A 25242-nucleotide genomic window follows, 5' to 3' on the forward strand; every position below is an offset into this window, starting at 1 on the left:
ACTATTACAACTTTTGCTTATTTTTGATAACTGGCCAATGTTACACCTGAAAAACAAAGTTGGCGGGTTTCACGGTATACTTTATTTACCATAGCACTGTGATTTTTAATTACTAGTTGGTTGTTAAAGATTTCAGTGGTATGACAAAAATGTTGCCTCAATATGAAGTAGGTTTTTTAATTTATTGACAAAAAAGGCAACAATAAATGATTATTAAAATGTCAATTGGGTTTCTTCTGAATAATACATACATATGAGTAACCAACTATGTGATAGATATATAGGTATACTTATTCTATAAACTGGTTATTAACAATGTTTTTGTTTTTTAAAGCTAATGTCGTTATTTTAACTTCAGAATTTGTAAATCTTCTTGCCTTGTCTCTCCCTTGAAATTTTAACCTAAGTAATTGTTTGTAACAACTTATGTAAGCGAAATGAAGGAATTTTATAGTATTAGGTACTTTTTTTATTTTAGTATTGTAAGTAGAAATCAAATTAAAATGTATGTTTTCTAAGGATCATTTTCTCAATTTAGTCAACCATGTTTTGTTTCAAGCTTACATTAAACTCAAATAAATGTAATCTGTTTTTGTCATTTTAATGAGAATACACTCATTATTTTCTTAAATACATATTAAAAAATAAAATTATTCTCAATGCAATTGTCTTTAATTTTGTCTATAAAATTATGAATCACATTTTTCTCCTTTTTTACTTGAAGTGCTTAAAGTGTATTTATATTACAAATTTGAATAAGAATAATAATCATTAGAATTTCATTTACCTTTTACCTAATTTAGATAAGAAACAAATACCTACATATGATAGATAAAATCATGATACAGTTGCCCCTGTAATCCTTTCGACTATGGTATATTGTGCAAACTTATTACGATAAAAGAACTTTTAACATAAAATGTTTATACACCTAAAAATATTAGAAATAACATAATAATATTATAAAAATGTTTGTATCCAATACCGTAACTTAGCTTATCAACTACGTATAAATAAGTAAAGTTTAAGGTCTATAACTCTATATTTACAGTATAGGTACAAGACATTGTAGGCTTTCTTAATTTTTCTCGGAATACATCACAAGGTGAAGGAGTTGAAAAATCGAATGCTTTTATGTTGCTCTCGATCTTCTCGCGTAAGTATGGAGCTGCCACAGGTCTTAGTCGTGATGATAGGACTTTGCCAAATGTTGAAGCTTTTCCTCTGCGGACCTTTACATCCAAAATATATGACATATCTGTTATACATGGTAATAATGGTTCTGGTTCGACATTACTGTCTATAAATTTAGGTTCAAATATCGATTCAAAGGAACTACTACTACTCAGTATCTCGTCTTTTACTTTCAATTCAGGTTCATATGGTGTTTGTAATACCTTCATCAAATCTATAACATAATCATCTCTATCATCGTTTAGTTTTAATTTTTGCATATCTTCCTCCATTCTCTTTTTTTCTTCCTCTTGTTGTTTTCTTTCTTTTGCTTTTAGCATATTAGCAACTTGTTCAGCTAAAACATTTGTGATTGGACTTTCGCTCAAACTTAATGATGGAATAGGTAGTCTTTGACCTAAAGGTGAAAATAAACGACCCTCTGAAGAACTGCTATTTGGCCCATCCCTGAGAGAAGGAATTTGGAATGGGCTTCTTGAAACTCCATCTGAATTGCTCTCCTTTACACTAGTCTTGGATAAGTGACTGTCCACTAGAGCGAATAATGAAGAAAAACCAGCCGAATCTGACATATTCCTGAATTTGAACACTCAATGCAGTCTTAAATGTTTGTTTCTCAGAATTCTATGTTACGACATAACAATTTTGTAAACTGTGTTTTCCAATTCCTTTGTTGATTATTTTGGATAAATATAGACAACAGAAATCTTGTCATAGAGTTAATTTATATAGTATCGATGAGAAACATAAACATTATATAGTCAATGTGTACAAAAAGTTTGACGATTCGTATTATCTATGTACATCATACCTAATTACAAAAACATTTGAGTTTTTATTAATTTGACACAATATATACTAAATATCTCAGTAGGTATGTTTACTTTAAGCTTCCTATCATATATCTATAGACAATTTAGTGATACTTAATTCAACTTAATGACATTGACACGTCGTTCTCTCGCGGTCTAGAGTCTATTGTTTTGTGCCTTTCCTTCAAAAATATAGATACTATTTTTTTTCATAATCGCTTTACTAACATTGAATCCGAATGAATTCAAATTGAATATTACAATAACTGGTGCATTTTAGATTAAATCTGTAACCTCTACTATTGTGGCTATGTAGTTACGTGGTAAATCTGTAGATCGGCTACAAAGCGCACCATGTCGAGTGCAAAATATGAACAGCTGTCGGTCAAAACCGATACCGAAGAAAGCGAATTTATTGCTAAACCTAAAGGCAAATGGTTTGATGTTTGTTTTCAAAAAAGTCTTCTGTCTCTAGGATTGATACTGCTGTATTTTTCTCTATCGATTGGCCTTACTTTTTATCAGAGATGGCTTTTAAAGGTAAGAAATTCTTTAACAGTTTACTTTATCTCTATATTATGGGCATACAATGTGTATTAAGATTGGTTTAGTAACAAAAATTAAAAGTTCAAATTTAATACCGAATATTTTAAATATGTTCAAACACACAATACTTAATGTAAATAGTGGCAACTATAACTTAGATCATTGTTCTGTATATTGTAAATACTAATTACAAAATTACAATTGACCTTCAAGGTACATTCTTTTTTTCAATCTTGTAAGGTTGTAACATCTTTAATGACCTAAAAATGTTTTTTCTATTTATTCAAATTGCGTTTTTAAATGTACCTATTAATTTTATAGTTTAGAGATATTTTAGATTATCCTACTCTGGTGATAAGGCCATACCATAAAGATAATTTCCTACAGAACAATGTTTAAGTTATTTCAGAAAGAAAAACTAAAATGACATCACTTGAATGATACACCAAAGTACAGATAAACAATAAAACTTGTGTTAAATAATATTTATTAAAGTTAATTATTCCCTTGCAGGACTTTCACTATCCCTTGACTGTTGTGATGTATCACTTAATAGTAAAGTGGATATTGTCCGTATTGGTTCGCATTATTCTACAACTAATAACTGGACAGCCACAACTGATGCTACCATTCTTAACTTGCCTCAGGTCTGTTGGTCCCACTGGTTTAGCCAGTGGGATTGATGTAGGTTTCTCAAACTGGGCTCTGGAATTGGTAACAATATCTTTGTATACAATGACTAAATCTACAACAATCATATTTATTCTTGGATTTGCCATTTTGCTGGGATTGGAGAAAAAGGTGTGTACCTTTTTAATATTCTATAATATCAGCAATTCAAATTGAATGAAGATAGTCTAAGAAATGCAAACAGCTGCTGTCTTTCATGCTTAAAGGTACCAAGGCAATTCTGTTATATTTTAGTACAGATAAAGAGTACATGGAAAAGATGTTTATGTCATACAAGCATAAAAATAAGCTCTTCTGCATATTCATGTTTTGAATACTTTGTAATATATTGTATGTATTTTGATATTTAACAAAAAGAGAAATTAAAGAAAAAGCAAAATATAATTCATATAAAATATATGGAGACTATATCACTTGATTATAGTACCAACACAACTGATAATTTTTTGTATCTTAAGTGTGGGCACATAGGCATTCAAAGAAACAAAACATTTTGTTAATATAGTATTTTTCTTGTTTCTGATTTTCCGCGAGTATTATACGTTTAGAAATTAAAGTCTTTTTCAAGGATTTTAAACGCAAGTTTAGAAATTAAAGACTTTTTTAAGGTTTTTAAACACAATTTATTCAGTTATAGTTTATTAGATTATTGCATAGTTGTTTTATTTGCAAGCAGTGTCATCATCTACCATGTATTAGTTTCAATATGTTAAATAAACGCTTTGCGAAACATAAAGGCGAATGTCAAGCAACTTGCTAAATGCAAATTTGAAAGTACATATCAATTAACAGATTGTAGCAATGCAAATTGATTTATACATATTCATGTATATTAATACCTGCGAGTATATATATGACTATGATACCTCTGCATGGCAAATTTTATCTTTTATAAATATTAGATAATCAAATAACGTGCTTATGAATAAAGTGTAATAAATTTGATATTTCATATGCGACTTATTTACATTGTAATTCTAAGTCCGGTCCCAAACGTCACATCAAAATAATTTAAAGATCATCAAAATGGGTGTAAATTTGAGTTATAAATGGTATAACTGATATGACTTTTAAAAATTTACTTGTTTTCTTTACTCGTTTTCGTTGTATCTTTTTTGTAAGATTTTGACAACATGAGCTAATAATCAAGACAACATTATCAAACTAACAATCATTAAAATCTGTTAAATAGTTCTTGAGGTGTAAGTAGTCTAGTAACACAACCATTTTTAATACATATTGATGCATGTTATCACTACATAGTATAAATGAAGGCTGCTTTCTCTGTCTGTCCCTATGTCACTATTGATGCTTAAATCTTTAAAACTACACTGCGAATTTTTTTTATAGATGGGTTTTTTTAAAGATATAGTAATTCAAGAGAAAAGTTTACATGTATAATAACATCTATTAAACTACTTAAATTTTAAGCGTGGGAAAGCGCGGGCAAAGGCCAGTTAATTATATGTCTCTCATGAATGATTTTTATGAATAATAAATAATAAAATGAATTGAAATTATTATCCTCACAGACAGATAAAATCAAAGATTTCTCAATGCATTGCCAGAACCAGAAACTTATGTATGTTATATACCTATATATTAAATTATATAGACCGTAAAAGGAAAATAAATGAAATTTAATGATAAAATAACATGCTCTTAAATATGCAGGATTTTGCCACAATATTTTTCATATGTATGATGAATGCAATGCCTGAATGCAAAATTAATAACATGTTCACCAGCCTTATCAACTAAGACTAAGAACTGCAATGCGAAAATAAGTTGTCAATAAATGCACAGCGAATTAATAATATTGAGTGGAAATGTTCGCATATCTTATTTGTTTTGATAATTACATTTATTTACAAGGATGAATATGGTTTTCAGTCGTGGTCATTAGTTGGCATTGTGCTGACCATCGCTGCGGGCCTCATGATGTTTACGTACAACGCCTCTCAGTTCAATTTGTTGGGTTTTGATTTCCTTCTGCTTGCTTCATTTGCTGGTGGTCTGAGGTGGACATTTGCCCAACTTTTAATGCAAAAATCCAAGCTGGGCCTACATAACCCAGTAGACATGGTGTTTCATGTACAGCCGTGGATGTTTTTGTCACTACTCCCTTTCATGATTGCCTTTGAAGGTAAATATAGTAACAATTTTAACTAACTGCAGCTTTCAGAAAATTAATGGATGTAATGAAAATTTCACTTAGAATAACATAATTATGTATAAATATTTGTAAGATATCACGAATGCTGTAATACCAATAATATTATAATCTCAAGAATATTTCAATTGAAATATTCTCATTGTGTTGGGTAGTCCATTTATCACAGCGCTCTATAGAAATTGAAAGGAAAAGAAATATGTTTAAAAATATTCCCTTTCATAGCAGATGAAGTTCCTAGTAGTTAATGAAAAAACCCATGTTGTATAGTAATTGGTACATAATATATTGTAGGTTTTAAATGCTTTGACGATCTGATGCGCCTGCCACCGGGTGAGTTAATGCCCACACTGCTTAAAGTATCGGTGGGAGCTACGATAGCATTCGCTATGGAGATCAGTGAGTTCCTGGTAGTCACATACACATCTAGTCTTACATTATCAATTGCGGGTATTTTCAAGGTAATATAAGTAATATAATATTAAAAGTACTATATACATAATGAACACATTAACTTTATTAATATTCATTTGCCTTGTACAATAGTTGGAAAATTTCTTGATAATAAGTATTTATTTGTGCCCCTTCATATTGTTATAATTGGATATAGAACTGAATTTGTGATAGAAGAGGTAATACATTTCAGCTGATGATACTAAATTATGCAAGCAAGTGAATTATTAACATCTAATGTTGCATTTCAGGAACTATGTATTCTAGTCTTAGCGGTAGAAGTGAGTGGGGATCAATTGAGTCCTATCAACGTTGTGGGGTTGGTCCTGTGTCTGACGGGCATCACTGGCCACATAATACACAAAGTTTTATTCATAAAAGCGGTGGCGGGGTCCGTCAGGGCGTTGGAAGATGACGACTTTGTCAAAATTGGAAGAACGAGAGCTCCCAAAGCCAAAGATGAGCGTCACGAGCCGTTGCTGGATGATCAAAAGTGGGATGACATAGCCAGTGATGACAGTGACATCGACAGCAGTGTCGTTATATATGAAATACTACAACGGCGAGACGGCAGTTAGAATTAAATACATGGATTGACTCGTACGTCTGAAACATTGAACTGATTCATGGAATACCATATTAGAGCTGTGAAAGCAATTAAGATGTATTAATGTGGATTTTGTATTTATAACGCCGCTTATGATAAGACACGATAAACAATAGCTATTCCATGTTTTGTATTTATTATCTTTTGCTATCTCAAATTTAAGAATTATTTGTATGATTCGATGTAATTGTAATATCTACAGACAAACGCATTTCAGTATCGTATTTGACTTACCTGAATAAAAATATTTAATATTAGAATATGTTATTGGGTGTATTATAACAATGGTAACTGTTTTAAATTTGCAACAATATTAATTAATATGATTTTGACTATAATGTGTTAAATAATTAACATGCTATCTAACACATGTATAATTATAGCTCAAAAAAGCAATTGATATATGTGTATACACATAATTTTGCATGGGTTATTTTATGCTTTGAATTGAAACATGTTTATTACATAGTGAAAGACTATATTTCTTCACATTTTGTATGAAAAAATCTATTTATTTAAGAAGTAAATAAAATTCATATATTTTCTTTTAAATATTAAGATTTAGCTAGCTTATATATTATTAATTTATTAGTTTTAATTTAATAAAAATTAGTTATAAATAAATCATTCCATTAATATAAGTAATGCTATTAGAAATATCTTATTTATTGATTACGAAGATCAAAGTTTTTTGTTTAATTTTTTATGCTTAAGTGGATTTGTATTTAAAAAAGTCAAAGTATATTTACAAAGGCTATGTAAAAACGTTCCATAAGTTCATTCTAATTATGTTATTTGTTTTCTATTGTTTATTTGTTACAGGGTATAGAATAAAATGTTATTTCTTTAAATAAATTAAATCTTAAAGTTTTAGAGTAGTGAGGTAATCATTTTGTTTGTATAACACGTGTGATATATATAAATTTGTTCATTTCTATTGTTAAAAACTATAATAACATACCTCCTTGTATATCATTTAGTGATCGTCTGATAAATAATTATATTACCACTAGGTACTCCATACTAGAATTATATTCCCTTAATTATAATTAATCGCACAAACGCACATTAATAAGTGTTCAGTAATACTAGATTAACATTAAACTACAGTGAGACTAAAGTAATAAATTGCATATATAAAACTCCAATATAAAGTGCCGGTATTTAGACACTTTAATATGTGCAGTAGCTTTATATATTATACAGTAGTGTTTTATAAAATGTTTTATATCAACAAAAGTGAATTTAGAGTCAATTTGATATACAACAAAATTTTAATCTGTTGGTTAAATATTAATAATGCGCGTGTAAGCAAACTGTACATTGTGTAATTTAATTAGTCTTTATTTCCTTGATTCTTCAAAACTTGATACGAATAAATATCTGGTTATTTGTAATCGCATTTATATGCATTAAGAAATCCGCATCGTGTACTCCGGATCGTGTGCATTTTTATTGTAAAATAAAATTTAATATGTTTAAGTGGAAAACTAATTTTTGAAATTGAAAAATATTTTTGTGAACATTGTAATTATGTTCGTTAAACAACTGAATAAATTGTTTTAAAGAAAAGTTTATTCTTTATAAATGAACTCAGCACAAAGTGATAGACCAAAATAGCCTGTCGTTATGTCTTAAATTTGTTTAATTTGGTATCTATTTTACCTTCCCTTTTTGTGGTATTTATGATCGACGTCAGAGGACAGATGCAAGACTTACATCGCGAACATGTTTGAGCTTGTGCCCACAAAAAATTTTTTTTATTAAAACTCAATTTTTAACATTGCAACCTATTTAATACTTATGTTTTTATATTGTATCATCTCATTACAGAATGGCATATACAGTCCATTGAAATGTTACATGAGCATTGCATTTTTAGAGGACGCAGTTTTATTTTTGGGACAAATTTGGGCAGCCAACAGAAACTTAACCTTAAGTTTGCGGAGTCTCCACCGTTGTCCCCCGGCCGCCATCTAGACAAAAGGGGTGAAATTTTTTTTTAAATTGCCATATCTCGGAAACTATGGGTCTTATAAAGAAATTTTAACACATCATTTGTAGCAGATTGTTTTGCCTACAAATATGTTTTTATAACTGTTTGCTCTATATTAAAAATTAAAGAAATTATAGAGCTTTATATTTGCGAATTGGACTCACATCAAACTCATAACAATTATTACTCTCCTGTATTTATCTTATTATTTATATCAATACCATGTAGCTTTAATGTTTGCTGTAAAATTAAGATTGTGTTCAACCGTCTATGTAGATGAATACATATACAAATTCTACAATCGATATAGGAATTACTTATTAAATGGCAAAGTTTATTGAAAAGAAGCATTATATATCTAATTATCAATTTACTAGCTGCCTGTATAACCTTATTTTCATATTTTTTCCTACCTTTTAAACCTTCCCTATTTTGAATGCACCGAAGTCGATTTTTATCCAAACCTGAGATATTGCTACAGGCTGCACACGCGTATGCTAAAACTTTTCATGTCCCAAAACAGAAATCATGATTAATATGTATCCTGCAGGTATCTACTTATACCAATATCTATTCAATTAAGGTTTCGAAAATTAACGGAGGCAGGCAGACAAACAAGTTCTACTATTTTGCTATTGCTTACAGGCGCTTAAATTTTATTGTATTATTTTAGGTAAGTATTTAAATAAAAACAATTTTATTTCATGTATTTTTTTTTTTTTTATTTCAGCTTCATATAAAAATGATATCGTTTTGTATTTCACAAGGTAGGTGTATAAAATTGTTGTTGTTTTGATTCATTTATAAAAAGGCCACTAGTTGTTAAATTTTAAGGTCCATTCCAAAACTTGATTCAGACGGAACAGGATTACCATTCAATTGCCCACTCAGTCTAAACAATCTCCCGTTTAAGGACGTCGCTGCTTCCATTTTCCTCAAGAGAGCATTTTTACAACTGGCGCTTAGTGTTTTCTCAGTAAGAGTCTTATTCGATTCCGAATCTAAGGAATGAATTATTGAATCTGCATCAATATCTAAATTGAGTATATTGGTTTGAGATTCTTCAACCCATAATTTTTGCAAATTTAAAGCCATCAGTTCCAATTGCACTTGAGATAGTTCCCGAATTACATCGATCTGCACTGACATAACGTTATCGCACGTTTTTAATAAAGAATTTAACGCCTCCAGAACATCTGCTCTTCTCTTTTGAATACTGTATTGACTGTCAATATTTCTTTCGAAGAACGCTAGGTGTTCGTATAGTTCAGCTAGTTGCAAGGAACATGTTATGTACTGAGCAGAATGTTGTTCAAAATCGTAATAATGCTTAGCTCTCATCAACCATTTATGTGTAAATGCAAAAAGTTTTCGAGCACTTTCCGAAGTTTTTACAGTTTCCTTTGGAACTCTGTTTTCTATGTCTTTTAGATCCAAAGAAGGGAACGTAAAAATATTATCTGCTGAACAGTCTCCTTTACCGATCTTCTCTGTACCGACATCCTTTCCGTTTTCTTCGAGATTTTCTATATTTTCATTAACAACATCCATAGTTTTCCATAAATCTGCTTTGGATGCCGGTTGTGTGAAATATTTATTTAAAATATTTTTCCGAGAAAGCTTAAATAGCGCTAAGCCATATTTGACCCAATGATGACTCAACTCCAGGAATTGTATTTCAAAATCTGCCTTCTGAAGAATAAATTCTTCTGGCATTAATTTACAATTATCGTGACAAGTACGCAGCACATGATAAGCTGCGCATAAATGATGTCGAGCATGATTAAGTTGATTCAGATATGTAAAATAATTGCCAAGTCGTGCAGTTCGTAAAGCCCAGTCTTGGGGAGTACCTTCTTTCATTTCCAATTGTCTTCTTAATGCTGTATGATTGTAAAGAGTGTACTTATCTGGTAAATTCAATTTGTTGTACAAAAACGCTTGCATTTGAATATTGTTTGTAATTACTTTGTCGATCTTTTCTGGGTTGATTCGTTTAATTGTATTGATGGGTTCAGTTGTAAATAAATCTTCAGCGTCCAAAAATGTGTCTGGCTTAAATTGATTGACCTTATCATAAATCTCTTCTATATTTTCAAGTATTTCTCGGGCCAAAGATGTCTGATCTAACTGTATTAGATAATAACATAGTAAATTTTGTATTCTCAGTAATATGAAAAGACAATCTTCTCGTAATTCGTAAGGTTTGAGTTTATCATAAGATGTTTGAAGGATGTTCCGTTTATCAATTAATGATATCGGCATCGATTTAGCTGTTAACAAAGCTAAATATCCTTCCATTGCCAAGGATCGTACATAAAGGTCATGATTCTCTTTACCCAATACAATAAGCTCAGTTTGCAGGAATTGAATATCTTTTTTCAAATTTTGAAGTCTTTCTGAAGAATGTTTATTTTTTATTGTATTTCGCACATTCTCAAAAGTACTAGCTATCCGACTCAATGTAACATCCATTATTAAAGCCACATGAAAATTTTTTATAAACTTAGAAAAAATATTACCTTTAATTTTTTTTAATAGAAAATAATTTGAAGTATTAGCTGTTGTCCATGTCGAATTTAGAAATAATTTTTAAATTTTCAATTAATCTTCTGCCAAAGTCGTTTGAGAAGGTTACATATCAAGCCCAAATTTTTTATGTATTGTTCTGAGACTTCAGTCTGTCTCTGTTTAATATTCTTAAATCTTGGTATAATATAATGAAAAATGATCTGGAGGTAATAGAAATACTTATTTATTTGCCACCATGCATAAAACAACATATAAGTTTAAATCTTATATAACAAAAAAAAAACAGCAATAGTGGACAAACGACACCCGTCAGCGAAGGAGCAACCATTTTAAGATTAAAATGTATTAGTACCTAATACATTGTAATCATTTAATGCACTGATTTTCAGAACCCTTGTATAGCAATGATTCAGTTATAAATATTAGACAAATAGAGTGTATATTATGTAAATAAATGTGACATAAACGTCCATGACTGCAATTTGCGACACAATGTGAGCTTCATTTAAATTTTTCTTTGTGTCTGGACTTAAATACTATATCGTCCCCGTAGAGCGAAAAATCACCAAGTCCTAAAAAGCTGTTTTAAGATAGTGGGGAATAAAGTTTTGAAAAAAACAAATAGCCATAACTTCAGTCTGGCATTACGTATTTATATTTTTTAAATTTTATAGAGAAGACAATAAAATGAAATTATTATTACTCTATCAAATTTTTTAAAGTATCAAATAAAAAGCAAGTAAATACAAGGAAAACTTAAAAAAACGTAAATTAATTATTTGTTCTCTTTTAAACCTCTTGAACTTGTTACGACATAGTTAATTTTTGAACTGAGTTAGTGATTTTTCTCGTAGTTCTTAAATGAAATTTTAGAAACCATCTCGAGCTAGGTAAATTTTATCTAATAGCTAGATGGAAGAAAAGTGAATTATTACTAATGCAGTACTATTTATAAAAAAAAAAATGTTGCATAATGAAACAAACCTATTGTTATGAAGTCAATTACGTTTTATATGGTACCTGAACCAATTTGTTCAATTCAAAAACTTACTAAATTTTTTAGTGACTTTATTTTAACTAAAAGCGTATAAATGCTTTATATTAAATGGAAAAATAATTAAATCGTTTTAGTTTCGCGTTGCGTACATTTTTGAATACTATAAAATAATTAAACAATATTAGTTATTTTTCGTATTTCCCGGCAGGATCACACAATAGGATTTACTTACTTTTCACACTTCGTAAATTGAAAACTAAGACAGCTACAAAATTGATTGTAAAACAGATATTTCGAGAAAAAAAAAAGTTTTTTTAGTGGCTTTAATAACTCATTATGGCAATTTTTCGACTTAGAGACTTTTCGATCTACGGGCACGATATTATTATTAACATCCACAAATAATAACGGCTTAAAAATCCTAGTTTACCAATGAAATATTAAGAATTTGAAGAATTATCCGTGCTTTTAGTGGTTACCCCACTGTACACTGTATAAGCCAGGTAAGACTACGAAATTAATGGCACTCTCATAAAGATAAGACATAGAAAGTTTTATTAATGAATATACAATAAAAATAATAAAACAAATGAATCCAAGAAAAAAGTTTATTAATGAATAAATCTTGGCAAGGCCTGTATATTTATGAGTACTTTCTAACATGATCGTTTTGTTCAACTTATGCTAACATTAAATTACAAATACTATTCACTTAAAGTCCAGAATGACTCCTATGAAAATTCAACACCATTCAATTGAAACCCGATAATGGAAATATATAAAAGTTTGGTTAATTTATCTCATAAATAGAATCGATGAAATGTTCACATTCAACATGCAAGTTGACACATTTTAAGTCTATCTATAAGTTATTGTTTAACACGTATATTTTTAACAAATTGAGAACGTTTTCAGATTGACGCTTACACACTTATAGCATACAAAGTAGAGTAAATTTCGTACAATATTTCAATCAAAGGGAATGTTTATTCTCACTAGTTTATAGAACTGCATAAACAGTATACACCTTATAACTTATAATACGTTCAAGTGTTATTACGAAAAGACTTAAGTACAATCTTATCCTATCCCTTAACCATAGAGTGAAAAATCACCATAAAAATATAGAAAATTATTTTAAAGAAAAGATTCATTGATCTTATCGGTTCTATACTGGAATTTATTAATGCTAAATTCGTATACTTAAAACAATGATTGGAGGTGGGTAGCACTTGCCTCGGCGAAGGCTCGACGTGCTTGCAATGGTCGTCTCGAAGAAAACAATCTTCACTAAAATAATCAATTCCCTGTATTAACGAAATAATCGCTGCGACATTGCATAGTTTACAAACAAGTACGTTTTCTAAATTATTTTAAGTTTCACAAAGTAAATACCTCCTACACAGTCTCATACAAATTACAATGAAAGTCTAATCACTAATATTACATATTATTATTTACATCAAATTCACGTCCGCTACGTCACATACGATCAAATATACGAAAGGCAGTGTAGTTTGAAAGTGTAAACTAAATTAAGAAGTGAAGTTACACACACATCAAAATTTCAAAATTTTGTGCTCATTATATTCATGATTAAAATACATTAGCGAACTCCACATTAGATGAGGTTGAAATGAGGTAGACAGGGCCAGGGAGCCATCTAATATACTTCAATTTAAATCGAGAAAAAACAAAAAAAAACACATAATCGCTTTAAGCATTCAAAATAATGTTAGAACTTAATCCTAAAGAAAATATGAGGGAAAAAAACAAAAAAAAACATATTACATCATAGGTGAAGATGGGTCGCAGTCTCAACAAGAATGAGTCAATAAATACGTAACAGTCGATACAAAAGTGAATACACAGTGCGGCAAAACAATATCCGACGTTGTGAGCGAGCATGCAATACAACAATTAAATGGGGACTGTGAGTGTGGACGGTATTTAGGCGTCGCGGACGGTAAATAAAAGGGTGAGTTTAATGATACGTTTACACGCTTGGTATGGCTGGACAAGCGTCCACAAGCTCCAAGCTTTCACAATCGTTTGGGAATTATTTACGCGCCTGCGGGTGCGTTAGTTTGTACTTAGTTTTTTTTTTATCTGTATCCAAAAACCGTCAGCTACAAGCTCTTGCAGGCTGGCACGAGCCTAGCTGATCATCCTATTAACGCGTTAGTGTTTGTGGTCGCTTGTGGAGGCTTGGCAAGCGTGTAAGCGCGCCATAATGTTCGCTCGAGAGCGCGCGTGGGTCGACGCTCAAGGGGCGAAGGTGGGCAGCGCGGCCAGCTTCTGCTGCACCTCCGGCGAGCTGTTGTCGCTCAGCAGCAGCGTGTGCGAGAAGCCCATGGCCACCTGCGTGATGTTCAGCCCGTCCATGCGGTTCACCTCCTTGGGCTTCGCGGTGGAGCGGTTTATCTCGCCCATACCCTGTTGATTATGATGTTAAATTTATCAGACGTTAGGAACATCAAATCGGCCATAATTTTGTTGAACACTGTTCGAATTTTGTACTATAATTTTAACTCCCTTTATTAAAATGGAAATGCTTGTATTTATAGAGGTACAATTTGTGTTTAAATCTCAATGTGATATCGTTCGTAATGTATTCAAAAGAATTGGATTTAAAATTATATATTTGAGTCGAACCTACCGCGTATGTGACGTATAATGGTGAAATATTATACCATCCCATCGAAGTCCCATATTGCGATTATTTTTTAATCATTACTTGTAAAAACTTACTATTTGTTACAAGAAATGTTTATCCTGCAAATCTAAATCTAATATATAAAATTCTCGTGTCACAGTTTTCGTTGCCATACTCCTCCGAAACGACTTCACCGATTTTATTGAAATTTTTTGTACTTATCCGGTATCTATGAGAATCGGCCAACATCTATTTTTCATACCCCTAAATGATAAGAGCAAGGCAAAACAGCGTATGCCGGGTGAAGCAAGTTAATTTTTAAAAAATCCGTATGAACTCACCAATTCTCCATAAGTTGGAGACACGCCCCAAGCAATCAGCGAGTCATCTGCAGAAATCACAATGGATGTGTTGCTAGTTCCCACACTACGGATGTGCCAACCTGGAAAAAGGTGACGAGTAAATACCAAATAATAAAAGTAAATACAAAATATATTATTATAAATAAATATGTGATAAAACTAACATGGAGTCACAAATAAAATGGCATAAGACAGGTTAAAAGCAACGCAATCTTTTGGCAAATCGTGCATCATTAATCAAATTCTATTGAAAATCGTAATAAAACAATGATAATGGCAGCGTTCACGTTATATGACTCTTGGCCGTATATTACCGCATATTACAAAGAAAATCGGCGTCATAGTGCGGAGTCAGGTTAGCGCTCTGACGCGCGCTAAGAACACAGATATTGTTAAAGATAATGCAGATACTCAAAATATGCTATGAAATTCCTTGTTTTTTGCATAGAATTTAATAGAAATTATCGTATTTTCAATACCTGTCAGATCTTGCACCGGTTTCGGGTACATGTTGGCTTCACCCGTGCGCTTAGTTTGGCCGAACAAGAAGAGCAGACCTAAAATAATTACACAGTAGTTTCATTCAATAAAAACCATACTCAATAATATTTCTTATTTTGTTGTCAACCTTACAAATGTGCGTGTGTTCGTGGCATGGTATAGACAATGAAGGCTGAATCAACTTAAACGCACACCACAATTTTTAAACTTTCTATGTGATATAACTTGAGATACATTAACACCCTTCCTCTCAAGCAAGAATTCCCGACGTCCTCTCCATGTTGCTTCAAATTCAATTAAAATTGATCGGTCAAGTGCCAGCCGCCCCTCGCTGTAATCTTATACTCACATTGTCCATAACTTACACCGATGTGACATTTCGTCACAACCATACCACATACGTATGTTACACAACTATTTATTTTCTCTTTGATATGATATGATATGCACAAATAAAGGTATACGTGTTTTGTCAATGTGGAGGAGGGATGTGGAGGGGGATATGGGGGGTGTGGTGTGTATGTGGGGGATGTGGGGGGATATGGGGGGTGTGGTGTGTATGTGGGGGATGTGGGGGGGTGTGATGGAGGTGTGATGGAGGGTTGTGATGTGGTGGGGTACGCGGAGGGTATGTGGGGGGGACTGACCGTGCTCGTTGACGGCGAGGCTGTAGGTGGCGCCGCAGTGCACGGAGCGCACGCCGCGCGCCTGCGAGTCGAAGAACTTGATGAGCCGCGGCACCGCCTCGTCCTTCTGCTCCGCGTGCCCGAGCCGCCCGAACCCGCCGAAGCCCCAGCTGAACGCGCGCTTCTTCGAGTCGATCGCCACCTGAACATTTGTATTTTATTAGATCCACTTTGAACGAACGGATTAGATTCAAACTTTATTGTGAGGAAACCGGCATGTCCGAGAATCAAAAGTTCAACAACATGTGACCCGCACTTTGCCAGCGTGGTGGATTATTAGATATTGCCTGAACCCTCATAGGAGGCCTGTGTTCCAGCATTGGGAACATTTATGGGCTAATGATGATGATGATAATAAATATTGAAGATTCATAAATAATATTGAATGATATTTACTTACAGTGTGATTATTGCCACAGGAGAAGTCCACAATGATCACATCATTGACCGGTATCATGTGGCCATCTTTGGCTTTCTCGAAGAAGAACTCTATTTTCTTCGGCACTGTTTGGAAATGATATGACAGCTTGGTTGAAGTCACGAAATATTTGCCGTCAGTGTTGTGGCCTGTATAAGAATAAAGAATCGTATATTAACACTGTCTTCCTCTACATTATAACGTATATTTGATAAACATATGATTAAATATATCAAATCAAACCAAATTAAAAACGTAAAGGTTAATACAATAGAAAATGAACAACTACTGTACCGACTCTGTATATATATTATACATATATCTCTCTGTATATCTGTATATATATATATATATTATAGACATTCTGGTGGTCTTACACTCTTAAGTGTTAGACCACCATTTTTGTAAAATCGTATTTTTTAAATCGGTCGAGCACTTCTTGCGATTATCGCGGTCAAACTAGCATACATATCATCGATTTCTGCAGCTCTTTATATAATTGGTATAGAATATAGATTAACTTACCCAATTGACCAAACTCAGGCAAGCCAAACGAATGGAGAACACCGTTGCAATCCAGTATCATAGAGAATTCCGCGCCACATCCCACTTTCACAATCGGCGCGCCCCTAAAACAAGTTGTATATATATACAGCTGCTCAAAAAGACGTGGATCAAACGAAATATAGCTAAGAGGAAATAGATCAACACCAACAAAATTTCAACATAATGGCGAATTACCCCAAAAGTTATGAAGTTACAAGAAGTTAATGAAAATAAACTGCATCAACTGTTTCACTATTTTTTATTATTAATTATAAAAAAGCTATACCTACCTACCAAAAACAAACCCCACCATAGGTTTGTTAAAATTAAGATAGAATTGTATTATACGGTACAAATGTACAGCAAAAAGTTATAGATAATGATCTACGTACTTGTACCGAATACGGGCGATCTTACTATTGACTTGTACCGAATAAGGGTAAGTTTACTACTTACTTGTACCGAATACGGGTAGGCTTAAGGATTTGCGGGGTGGTGTTGCCCAGCCCGCACTGGCCGCACTTGTTTTCGCCGCACGCGTACACGGTGCCCGTGTCTGTATACATACGCTACATTACACAAAACTTCAGTGTCGTATATACACGATATTTTTATTGTTTCCAACAAATAGAGTAAGTTTCATTATTTATTGTAACGAAAACATGGATTTTTAGTGCTTGTTGTGGTTTCTGAATGTGTGCAAGTAAACCTTCCTTTTTACGATGATAAATATATCTTTCAGAGTACCCAAAACATATGGTAACATGACCAATATATTCTAAGCTTATTCTTTTATATAAGCGATCGTTTCGTATATAATATCTACCTCGAAATTATAAATTACCATTAAACATATAAAATCAATCAGACATTAAGAAAAATTATAAATTACCATTAAATATATAAAATCAATCAGACATTAAGAATGAAATCATTACATGAAATTTACCTGTTACAAACATACTATGATTCCTGCCCACAGCTGCATGGATAATGTTGAGCCCTTTCAGAGTTGGCACGAGTTCCGGCACATTGCGTGTGGTTGTATCCCCAAACCCGAGTTGGCCGAATGTATTGCGACCTAGGAAATAATTACAACAGAATATACTATGCTTATATTTCACAATCTCACGATAGGAATAGCTGGCGGTGCACTGTGGAGGCCCTCTGCTAGGGGACATAAAACCTAAGTCATATATTTCTATACCTATAACAGCGATAATGCTTTATAAAAACGATTGCTTTAAATATAATTAACTATAATTTATAATTTATTCTCTCAACCATTGATAGTGTTGATTGATATGTGATTTTATCTGATGTACAAGCCCCATTGAAACGTTTAAACATTGCCTTTATAACTTGTGAATCATTCCACTGATGGGATGGAAGGTGCGAGATGAGAGATGCGAGACATCAGAGATAATTGGAATGGTATTTCCTAAGTTAATTGCTAACCTATAATATAAAGATCTTAGAAATTGTCGTCTGACAGTCCAAAGAGATGTTTGTTCTGGAAAAGTATAAGAATTAATAAATGATACTGAAGTTTATGTATTTATTTTAACACATAAAATACAATTGCTTGATTTCTTACCGAAAGTATAAGCATCACCCTCTTCCGAGACAAGGATGGAGTGACCAGCACTGCAACCACTGATTATTAGGCGATACTGAAACAATTTTGTGAATTACTATTACTTAAGAAGATAGAATAAAGAATAGTGGTAGGAATAGACAAGAAAGTAGGTGTAGTTTGTAAAATATTTTTCAAAATTTTGTTTACTTTATCTAAATAGAAATTTTTAGACGAAACGCAAATATTTCATTACAACTTTATTGAGGCTTTTGGTTATTTCTAATCTGTCCTGTTAAACGCCCTTAATTCGGAACTATTGCAAAACACAAAATTTTACAAGTGGCCTACCAACTAAACTAACTCCATACCACACTTAATCTATGAATCTATCGTAAGACTCGCAGTTTTCAAGATTTCGTGATAAGTCTTTGTGACCTGTCGCTTTTATAGATAGATTAATAAAAACAGCAAATGAGGATGTCATTTTATGATAAATATTTGAATTCAATATTTACGATAAACAATTTATTACCTTTATGTCAGTAAACTTATGGAAAGTATACAAATTTGGGTGGGTTCGTTTACTGGGATTATTATCTCTCTTGGCAACCAAATCCCATGAAACTAGACCAGCTATCATCAGGACTCCGGGGGTTTTGTAAAATGTTTTAAGCAGTTCCTGAAACATTAAAAATATAAATAATGTTGTACCAAGAAACAAGTATAGAGATTGAATTAGAATTATAAATAAATAAAATACCTCAGGTAACTTCAATTTAGGCTCATCAGGTAAAGGAGATGGAGTTCTTTGCTTATCTTGTTCTTGTTCGGAGAGTGAAGAATCATTACTTTCTTCATCTTCAGAAACATGTTTTGGTTTCCTTTTAGCTTTAGATCTCATTGGCAGAGACAAAGGTCTTTTACGGCTGTTATTAGACATTTTTCACCTGATGACAAGATTATTGGATGCAATATTTGGTTTTTGCTTTTATTTTTCTACAACATATAAACTGTTTAGTATGTCAAAATACCGCTTTATTGTATGTATTTAGACAACAGGCCCGTGACAAACATTGCGGGGCTAATCAAACCACAAGGAAACCGGTATAGAAAGATATAGAGGCATAATAGGCATTGGTATTCTTACCCTCAATATATAAAAGAAGAAAATTAATATGTGAGGAAATCTAATATGTAGAACTACATACATGTGTTAAACATAATAATACACTATATTAAAAACTTTCATGTCCATTTTTGTATCGCTTAATTCTCAAAACTAGAAAGTTATACCTAGTTTGCCAACCTTTTCCAGACTTGATTACAATTTTCTATACACATAATCTACTCTGTAGATAGGAATTTATAAATAACGAAACTGCTTTGGTACTTTCTTTAGTTGGTCATATAAATGTCCACCTGTAGCAACCAGACAATAGGAAACAGAAGAAGATTGGCAACAACGCAGCACCTTTTTAAGTTTCCCAAAAATCTAAAATCCTAAAGGCGTTTTTGCAATAATATATATTTTATATATATTATTGCATTTGAAAGAATAGTCTTGAAATAATTTGGAATCGTGATTGATCAGCATTTCAATAGTGGTCTTAAAAGGTTCTTAGCCTGTTATTTATCAATCAACTTTAAAAAAGGGAAGAGATTATTAATTCGATTGTATTTTAATTATTTTTTTTTTGTTTGTTACATCATACCTATATACTGGAAGAACCAATTTTTATGATTATTTTTTTGGAATTTGAAGCGATTGCCTCCAATGAGGTTCCAATTAAATCTGTTGAGTTTACAATTTTAAGAATGGTTTAGTTTTTTGTTAAGAATAATTATTGATGTTAATGTTCTTAACTGATCTTACCATTCAAGGTTTGGGATAATTACATTTTTTTTCATTAAATTATGTCCATTTATACATTTACTATGTTTATATAAATAGCATTTAGTAATTAATGATTGAATTTTTTTATATGCTTATAATCATATAATCATAAGTGATTTATCAGTAGCAGTTTATGTCGTATATAAGCAAGTTTTAACTAGTAAAGAATTGGGAATTAAACCAAAAAATATTATGAATTGAAAAAGTACAACTTAAGCGTATTTTCTTTATTTCTATAGTTTTAAGAAAATTGCTGTTTGAATGAGTTTTTTAATCAAATAACTCAGTAAAGAAGGAATTCCTTCTTTACACCATTAATGAGGCATAGTATGGTAAGCTAATTAAGTAATGACTTAAGACAGAAGGTCCCTAGAGTAAGGATTGAATGAATTAACCAGTATCTAACAAAGTCCCTTTCTCTGTCCCTATGTGTGTTTAAATCTTTCGAACTAAGCAACAGATTTTGATGGGACTTTTTTGGATAGATACATTGATTCAATAGGAAGGTTTATATAGGTAAAGCATCTTTTAAGCTGCTCCCAATTTAACAAAGTAATAATACACAACAATTTTTAGAAAAATCCTGTATCTGTTGATACAGACAGGATTAAGCAGAGAGTGAATCCAATATCCAATAAAATAAATATTTTAATTTATTTTATCCAATGTATGCAGTGGATTTTAGCTTGAAGCTTGCTCAACATATAAAAAAAAAATCAAAACTTAAAATTGTGTAATTATTTCATTAATTTTGTTTTATGTTTTATTATATTCTTTTTATCTCCACAAATTAAAGACCTGCTAGTATTTTGATAATTTTATACAAAATTATAAATGCAACAGGCAATAATTACAGTCATACACAATATATGAGAACACATCGGATTCCTGAAATACAAAAGTGATCCTAGTATAATTCTAATCACTAATGTATTTTATAAAATCAAGCCATTTTCAGTAATAATACATGTTACATGAAAGACAGATAAGTATTGATGTTATTTACTTGAGATTCAAACAGGGAGTAACTGTTAAAAAAAAAACATCTACACAAGAGTCAGTACTCTGGTAGCTTGTATTTAGAAACTTTTGATTATTATGCCACAAGTGCTTCTTTAAATAGCGCATCGATATCGAATCAGTCGTACAGCATTTATATGTTATTAAGGCATTAAAAGCAAACAATGAGCGTTTCGTGAGAGCAGAGTTAAGTATTATACAAAAATTATAAGCATCTAAAATTTTCTCACAAATAATAGTGCAATTAACTTTAGCTATTTATACACTATATACATACTCACGTCATAAATCATTTGAATAATTAGGTTCAAATCATATTAAAATATAAGTCATCAAATTTTATTTATAAAAATTAACATTTGCATCACAGCACGACACGTGCCATATTTGATTTAATACTCTGAGAAATTATAATTTACTTAATGTAATACATGATCATTATTCAATAATTTAAAAGGAAATAAAAAGATCAGATTTTACTTACCGTTTGAACAAGCTGTTAAAATATACAATTAAATAACAATGGTTCCGTTACCCACTTCTGTGACAAAGCTGAACGCTGTTGGGGATACCGTAAAAAAATATTTATTAACCCATGACCGTACATTTTCTTTAAATAATGAGCCAAAATTGTATCACAAATATTGCCAGTGTTGCGGGAAAAAATTAGAATGGAATCATAAAACATGTCGGTTCTATAGTCTATGACTTTAAGAGCAACATGTTGGCGTTTGTATAGCGTTTAGACTTTAGATGAATACTTTTGCACAATTTACCTTGTCTCCTGAACAGCTCCGATCACGAAAAGAAAGCATTTTGACAACTGACATTTTCTGAACTCACGGCTACAGGCTAAATATTATCGATTTATCGTTATCTATGCTGACGACATAGATATAGGATTTGTATCTACATGAACCATAGTAATCATAGATGAAGAACCTATTATGGAAAAAGGAAATACTACTACTAGTATAATATTATGTTATCTGTGATACTGCCAACTAGACGGTGCACTCAAAATATTTGTTTTCATAAAATTAGATCTTTTTTCATATCATCGTCGGTAATGGAGCACGCGGGTCGCCTGATGGTAAGAGCTACCACCGCCGATGGACATTTGGAGAGGCTTAAGGTCGATTGCAGACCTTACGCCTCGACAAATGGATTGCCGACTCCAAGCTGGAAAGGGATTAAGAAAAAATTGATGAGAGGAATGAAGGAAAGGACTGCGAAGGCTAAGGAGAAGGATATGGACCTCCGGCTCCCCCACTCACCGAAGCAGTATGCTATTTCAGGTCGGTTTACTGTGGGGGTGCTGTACTTATCCAGTAACTCAAGGATTAATTGATTTCTGTAGAAATGGTAGAAATTAATGTTACCTTTACAATCACAATTTTTGGTTAAAAATACTTATTCACACAAAGAATTTCTAACGCGTATATGTTCGATATTTTATACACTAATAAATAGTTATTTTATTCTAATCTGCTTGTAGAACATATACATGAAATAAAAATACTTTTATAATGAAACTAATCTTGTGGCAACCGAACGTTCACTCTTGGGAATGTCTACTTTTCTTAAGACAGAACAAAATAGTAATGTACAATGTACATGTATTGGGAAATAAATAAATACTGAATTCATACAGAGGCTTTTAATAAAACTACCTAATATGTGTCAGATAACATCGTTATTATTGTGATACTTATTACATTAATTGATATTGTAGTTACAATTAAAACTCACTGTATTCACTATACGAAACAAAATACCATAAACTTATTATATCGCAGTAAATTACAAATCACCGAATCCCTGGATAAGGAGCTTAGTATCGAGGCTGAGGGGCAATCTCAACTCGAATGAACGAACGTATGAACTTCTGTCAAATAAATTATTTTAAAGCTTGTGTATCATGGGTTTTAGATTTAAAACATAGATACTTATAAAATAACTGCCGTCCCTATGTATGCTTAAACCTTTAAAACTACATAACTGATTTTGATGTTTTTTTTAATAGATAGAGTGATTCATGAGGAAGGATTATATGTATAAAAACGCCTATTAAAATACTCTGAAGTCAACGGATGCAGGGAAAAGCTACTATACTTGTAAAAATATGTAATGATTGATCCTCATTGTTAATCTAAACAAAAAATTGCTATATTTATTACAACGAATTTATTTATTTATCAACGTAATTAGTTTATAGATTACATGTACGGTTTAAAAAACTGTAATACAGAGAAATCTACTGTAAAATGCCCAAACTTAATAGTTGTTTCAAGTTATGATTAAGGAATGGCGAACTTATATAAGTCTATAATCTATGGTAGGCGGATGTCAATTCTCAATTGTCAATTTTCCTCTCTCTGGGTAGCCATTACCGCCTGGTAGCCATTTGGCAATTTCATTGATCATTCATCTATTAGGGATTTCATATTTGTCTCGTCAGAATAAATTACCTAAAAATAAGTTCAAGCACTACTCAAGTGTAAATTACCTATCGAAGAGAAACATGTCTGATGAAAAGGATGAGCCCCTGCCTGAAGGATGGGAAATGAGAAAAAGTAGGTCTACCGGCATGGCTTATTTTCTTAATACGTACACAAAACAATCGCAATGGGAGCGCCCAGATGCTCTGGCAGATCCTGGTGATGTTCGTTGCAGCCACATTTTGGTGAAGCACGCACAGAGCCGGCGCCCTTCATCGTGGCGAGAGGAAAACATTACTCGCAGTAAAGAGGAAGCATTAGAGATTCTCGAAAATTATAGAAAGCAAATTGTTGCCGAAGAAGCTACTTTCTCCGATATTGCATCAAAGTACTCTGATTGCTCTTCAGCTAAGCGTGGTGGCGACTTAGGCATGTTTGGACATGGACAAATGCAGAAACCATTTGAAGAGGAAGCATTCAAATTGAAGATTGGGCAATTGAGCAAGCCTGTTGAAACAGATTCAGGAGTACATATTATTCTTAGAACTGCTTAAATTGATTATTTTTCATTTGCCTAATCTTTGTATTTGGTTCAATTATCTATTTATAAGCAGTTGATAAGTCATAAGATAAAACTTTTTAAGCATAATAAACTAGCTTACAAGATATTTCATTTTTAAATTATAATTCCACTTCCATCAAGGTGTCCAAACTAAAGCACAGCATTAAAATTGTTTTTCTCTTATTCTTTATATCATTAATTAGCTTTTACTTTAAATTCGGTGTAGTTTTATAGATGTTATTATATATAAACCTTCTTGAATCATTCTATCTTTTTAAAAAATCCCCATCATAATCTGTTGTGTAGTTTAAAAAGATTTAAGCATACGAAGGGACATAGGCATAGTAAGTGAAGTCCCGTGTCCCCTACTGGGGTATGGGGCAGGTGATATACATCTGTTTCACTAATCGATTTTCTTTATGGTCAAGTAGGTGATCAGCCTTCTGTCCTGCCAGACCGAGACTTTTTTATGCGTCTCCACCGGGAATCGAACCCAGGACCCCTTGGTTCTAAGCTCACACGTTAGCCACTGTACCAAGGAGGCGGTCACATAGGGATAGAGTAAGCAACTCTGTTT

The 25242-nt window shown here is 32.1% G+C and overlaps 6 protein-coding genes across 7 annotated transcripts in view; 3 read left to right on the forward strand and 3 right to left on the reverse strand.

Moving 5' to 3' along the window:
• The window catches only part of LOC119835469 (pyruvate dehydrogenase phosphatase regulatory subunit, mitochondrial), an 11308-nt gene extending 10875 nt beyond the window's left edge, over nt 1-433 (forward strand). The window contains exon 17 of the mRNA XM_038360300.1: nt 75-433. The gene's annotated coding sequence lies outside the window, so the exon portion shown is untranslated. The remainder of the gene's footprint in view (nt 1-74) is intronic.
• A 596-nt stretch (nt 434-1029) lies between these two features.
• Nucleotides 1030-2014, reverse strand: LOC119835470. Its single transcript, XM_038360301.1, has one exon. The coding sequence runs from the start codon at nt 1764-1766 to the stop codon at nt 1032-1034; it is 735 nt and encodes a 244-aa protein (XP_038216229.1). The 5' UTR covers nt 1767-2014; the 3' UTR covers nt 1030-1031.
• Nucleotides 2015-2163: 149 nt separating this feature from the next.
• On the forward strand, nt 2164-7068 carry LOC119835750 (solute carrier family 35 member C2). 2 transcript variants are annotated; one of them, XM_038360733.1, is made up of 5 exons: nt 2164-2546; nt 3066-3353; nt 5136-5388; nt 5710-5876; nt 6120-7068. In XM_038360733.1, the coding sequence occupies exons 1-5, from the start codon at nt 2361-2363 to the stop codon at nt 6444-6446; spliced, it is 1221 nt and encodes a 406-aa protein (XP_038216661.1). In that variant the 5' UTR covers nt 2164-2360; the 3' UTR covers nt 6447-7068. The 2 variants fall into 2 exon arrangements, with proteins under 2 accessions (XP_038216661.1, XP_038216662.1); XM_038360734.1 differs by having other exon boundaries at nt 5710-5814; nt 6120-6428.
• Nucleotides 7069-9293: 2225 nt separating this feature from the next.
• LOC119835773 (KIF-binding protein-like) lies at nt 9294-10946 on the reverse strand. The gene has a single exon (XM_038360758.1). The coding sequence runs from the start codon at nt 10944-10946 to the stop codon at nt 9294-9296; it is 1653 nt and encodes a 550-aa protein (XP_038216686.1).
• A 1647-nt stretch (nt 10947-12593) lies between these two features.
• Nucleotides 12594-22301, reverse strand: LOC119835461 (protein RCC2 homolog). The gene is made up of 12 exons (XM_038360287.1): nt 22147-22301; nt 19509-19695; nt 19281-19427; nt 18767-18842; nt 18119-18250; nt 17626-17725; nt 17149-17252; nt 16606-16772; nt 16167-16347; nt 15498-15575; nt 14998-15098; nt 12594-14436 (listed from the first exon to the last, which is right to left on the reverse strand). Exons 2-12 carry the CDS (start codon nt 19686-19688, stop codon nt 14266-14268), a joined length of 1437 nt encoding a protein of 478 aa, XP_038216215.1. The 5' UTR covers nt 19689-19695; nt 22147-22301; the 3' UTR covers nt 12594-14265.
• Nucleotides 22302-24009: 1708 nt separating this feature from the next.
• On the forward strand, nt 24010-24771 carry LOC119835484 (putative peptidyl-prolyl cis-trans isomerase dodo). The gene has a single exon (XM_038360331.1). It carries the CDS (start codon nt 24187-24189, stop codon nt 24655-24657), a length of 471 nt encoding a protein of 156 aa, XP_038216259.1. The 5' UTR covers nt 24010-24186; the 3' UTR covers nt 24658-24771.
• The last annotated feature ends 471 nt before the right edge of the window (nt 24772-25242 follow it).

The sequence above is a fragment of the Zerene cesonia genome, chromosome Z (genome assembly GCF_012273895.1).
Source record: "Zerene cesonia ecotype Mississippi chromosome Z, Zerene_cesonia_1.1, whole genome shotgun sequence".
NCBI lineage: Eukaryota > Metazoa > Arthropoda > Insecta > Lepidoptera > Pieridae > Zerene > Zerene cesonia.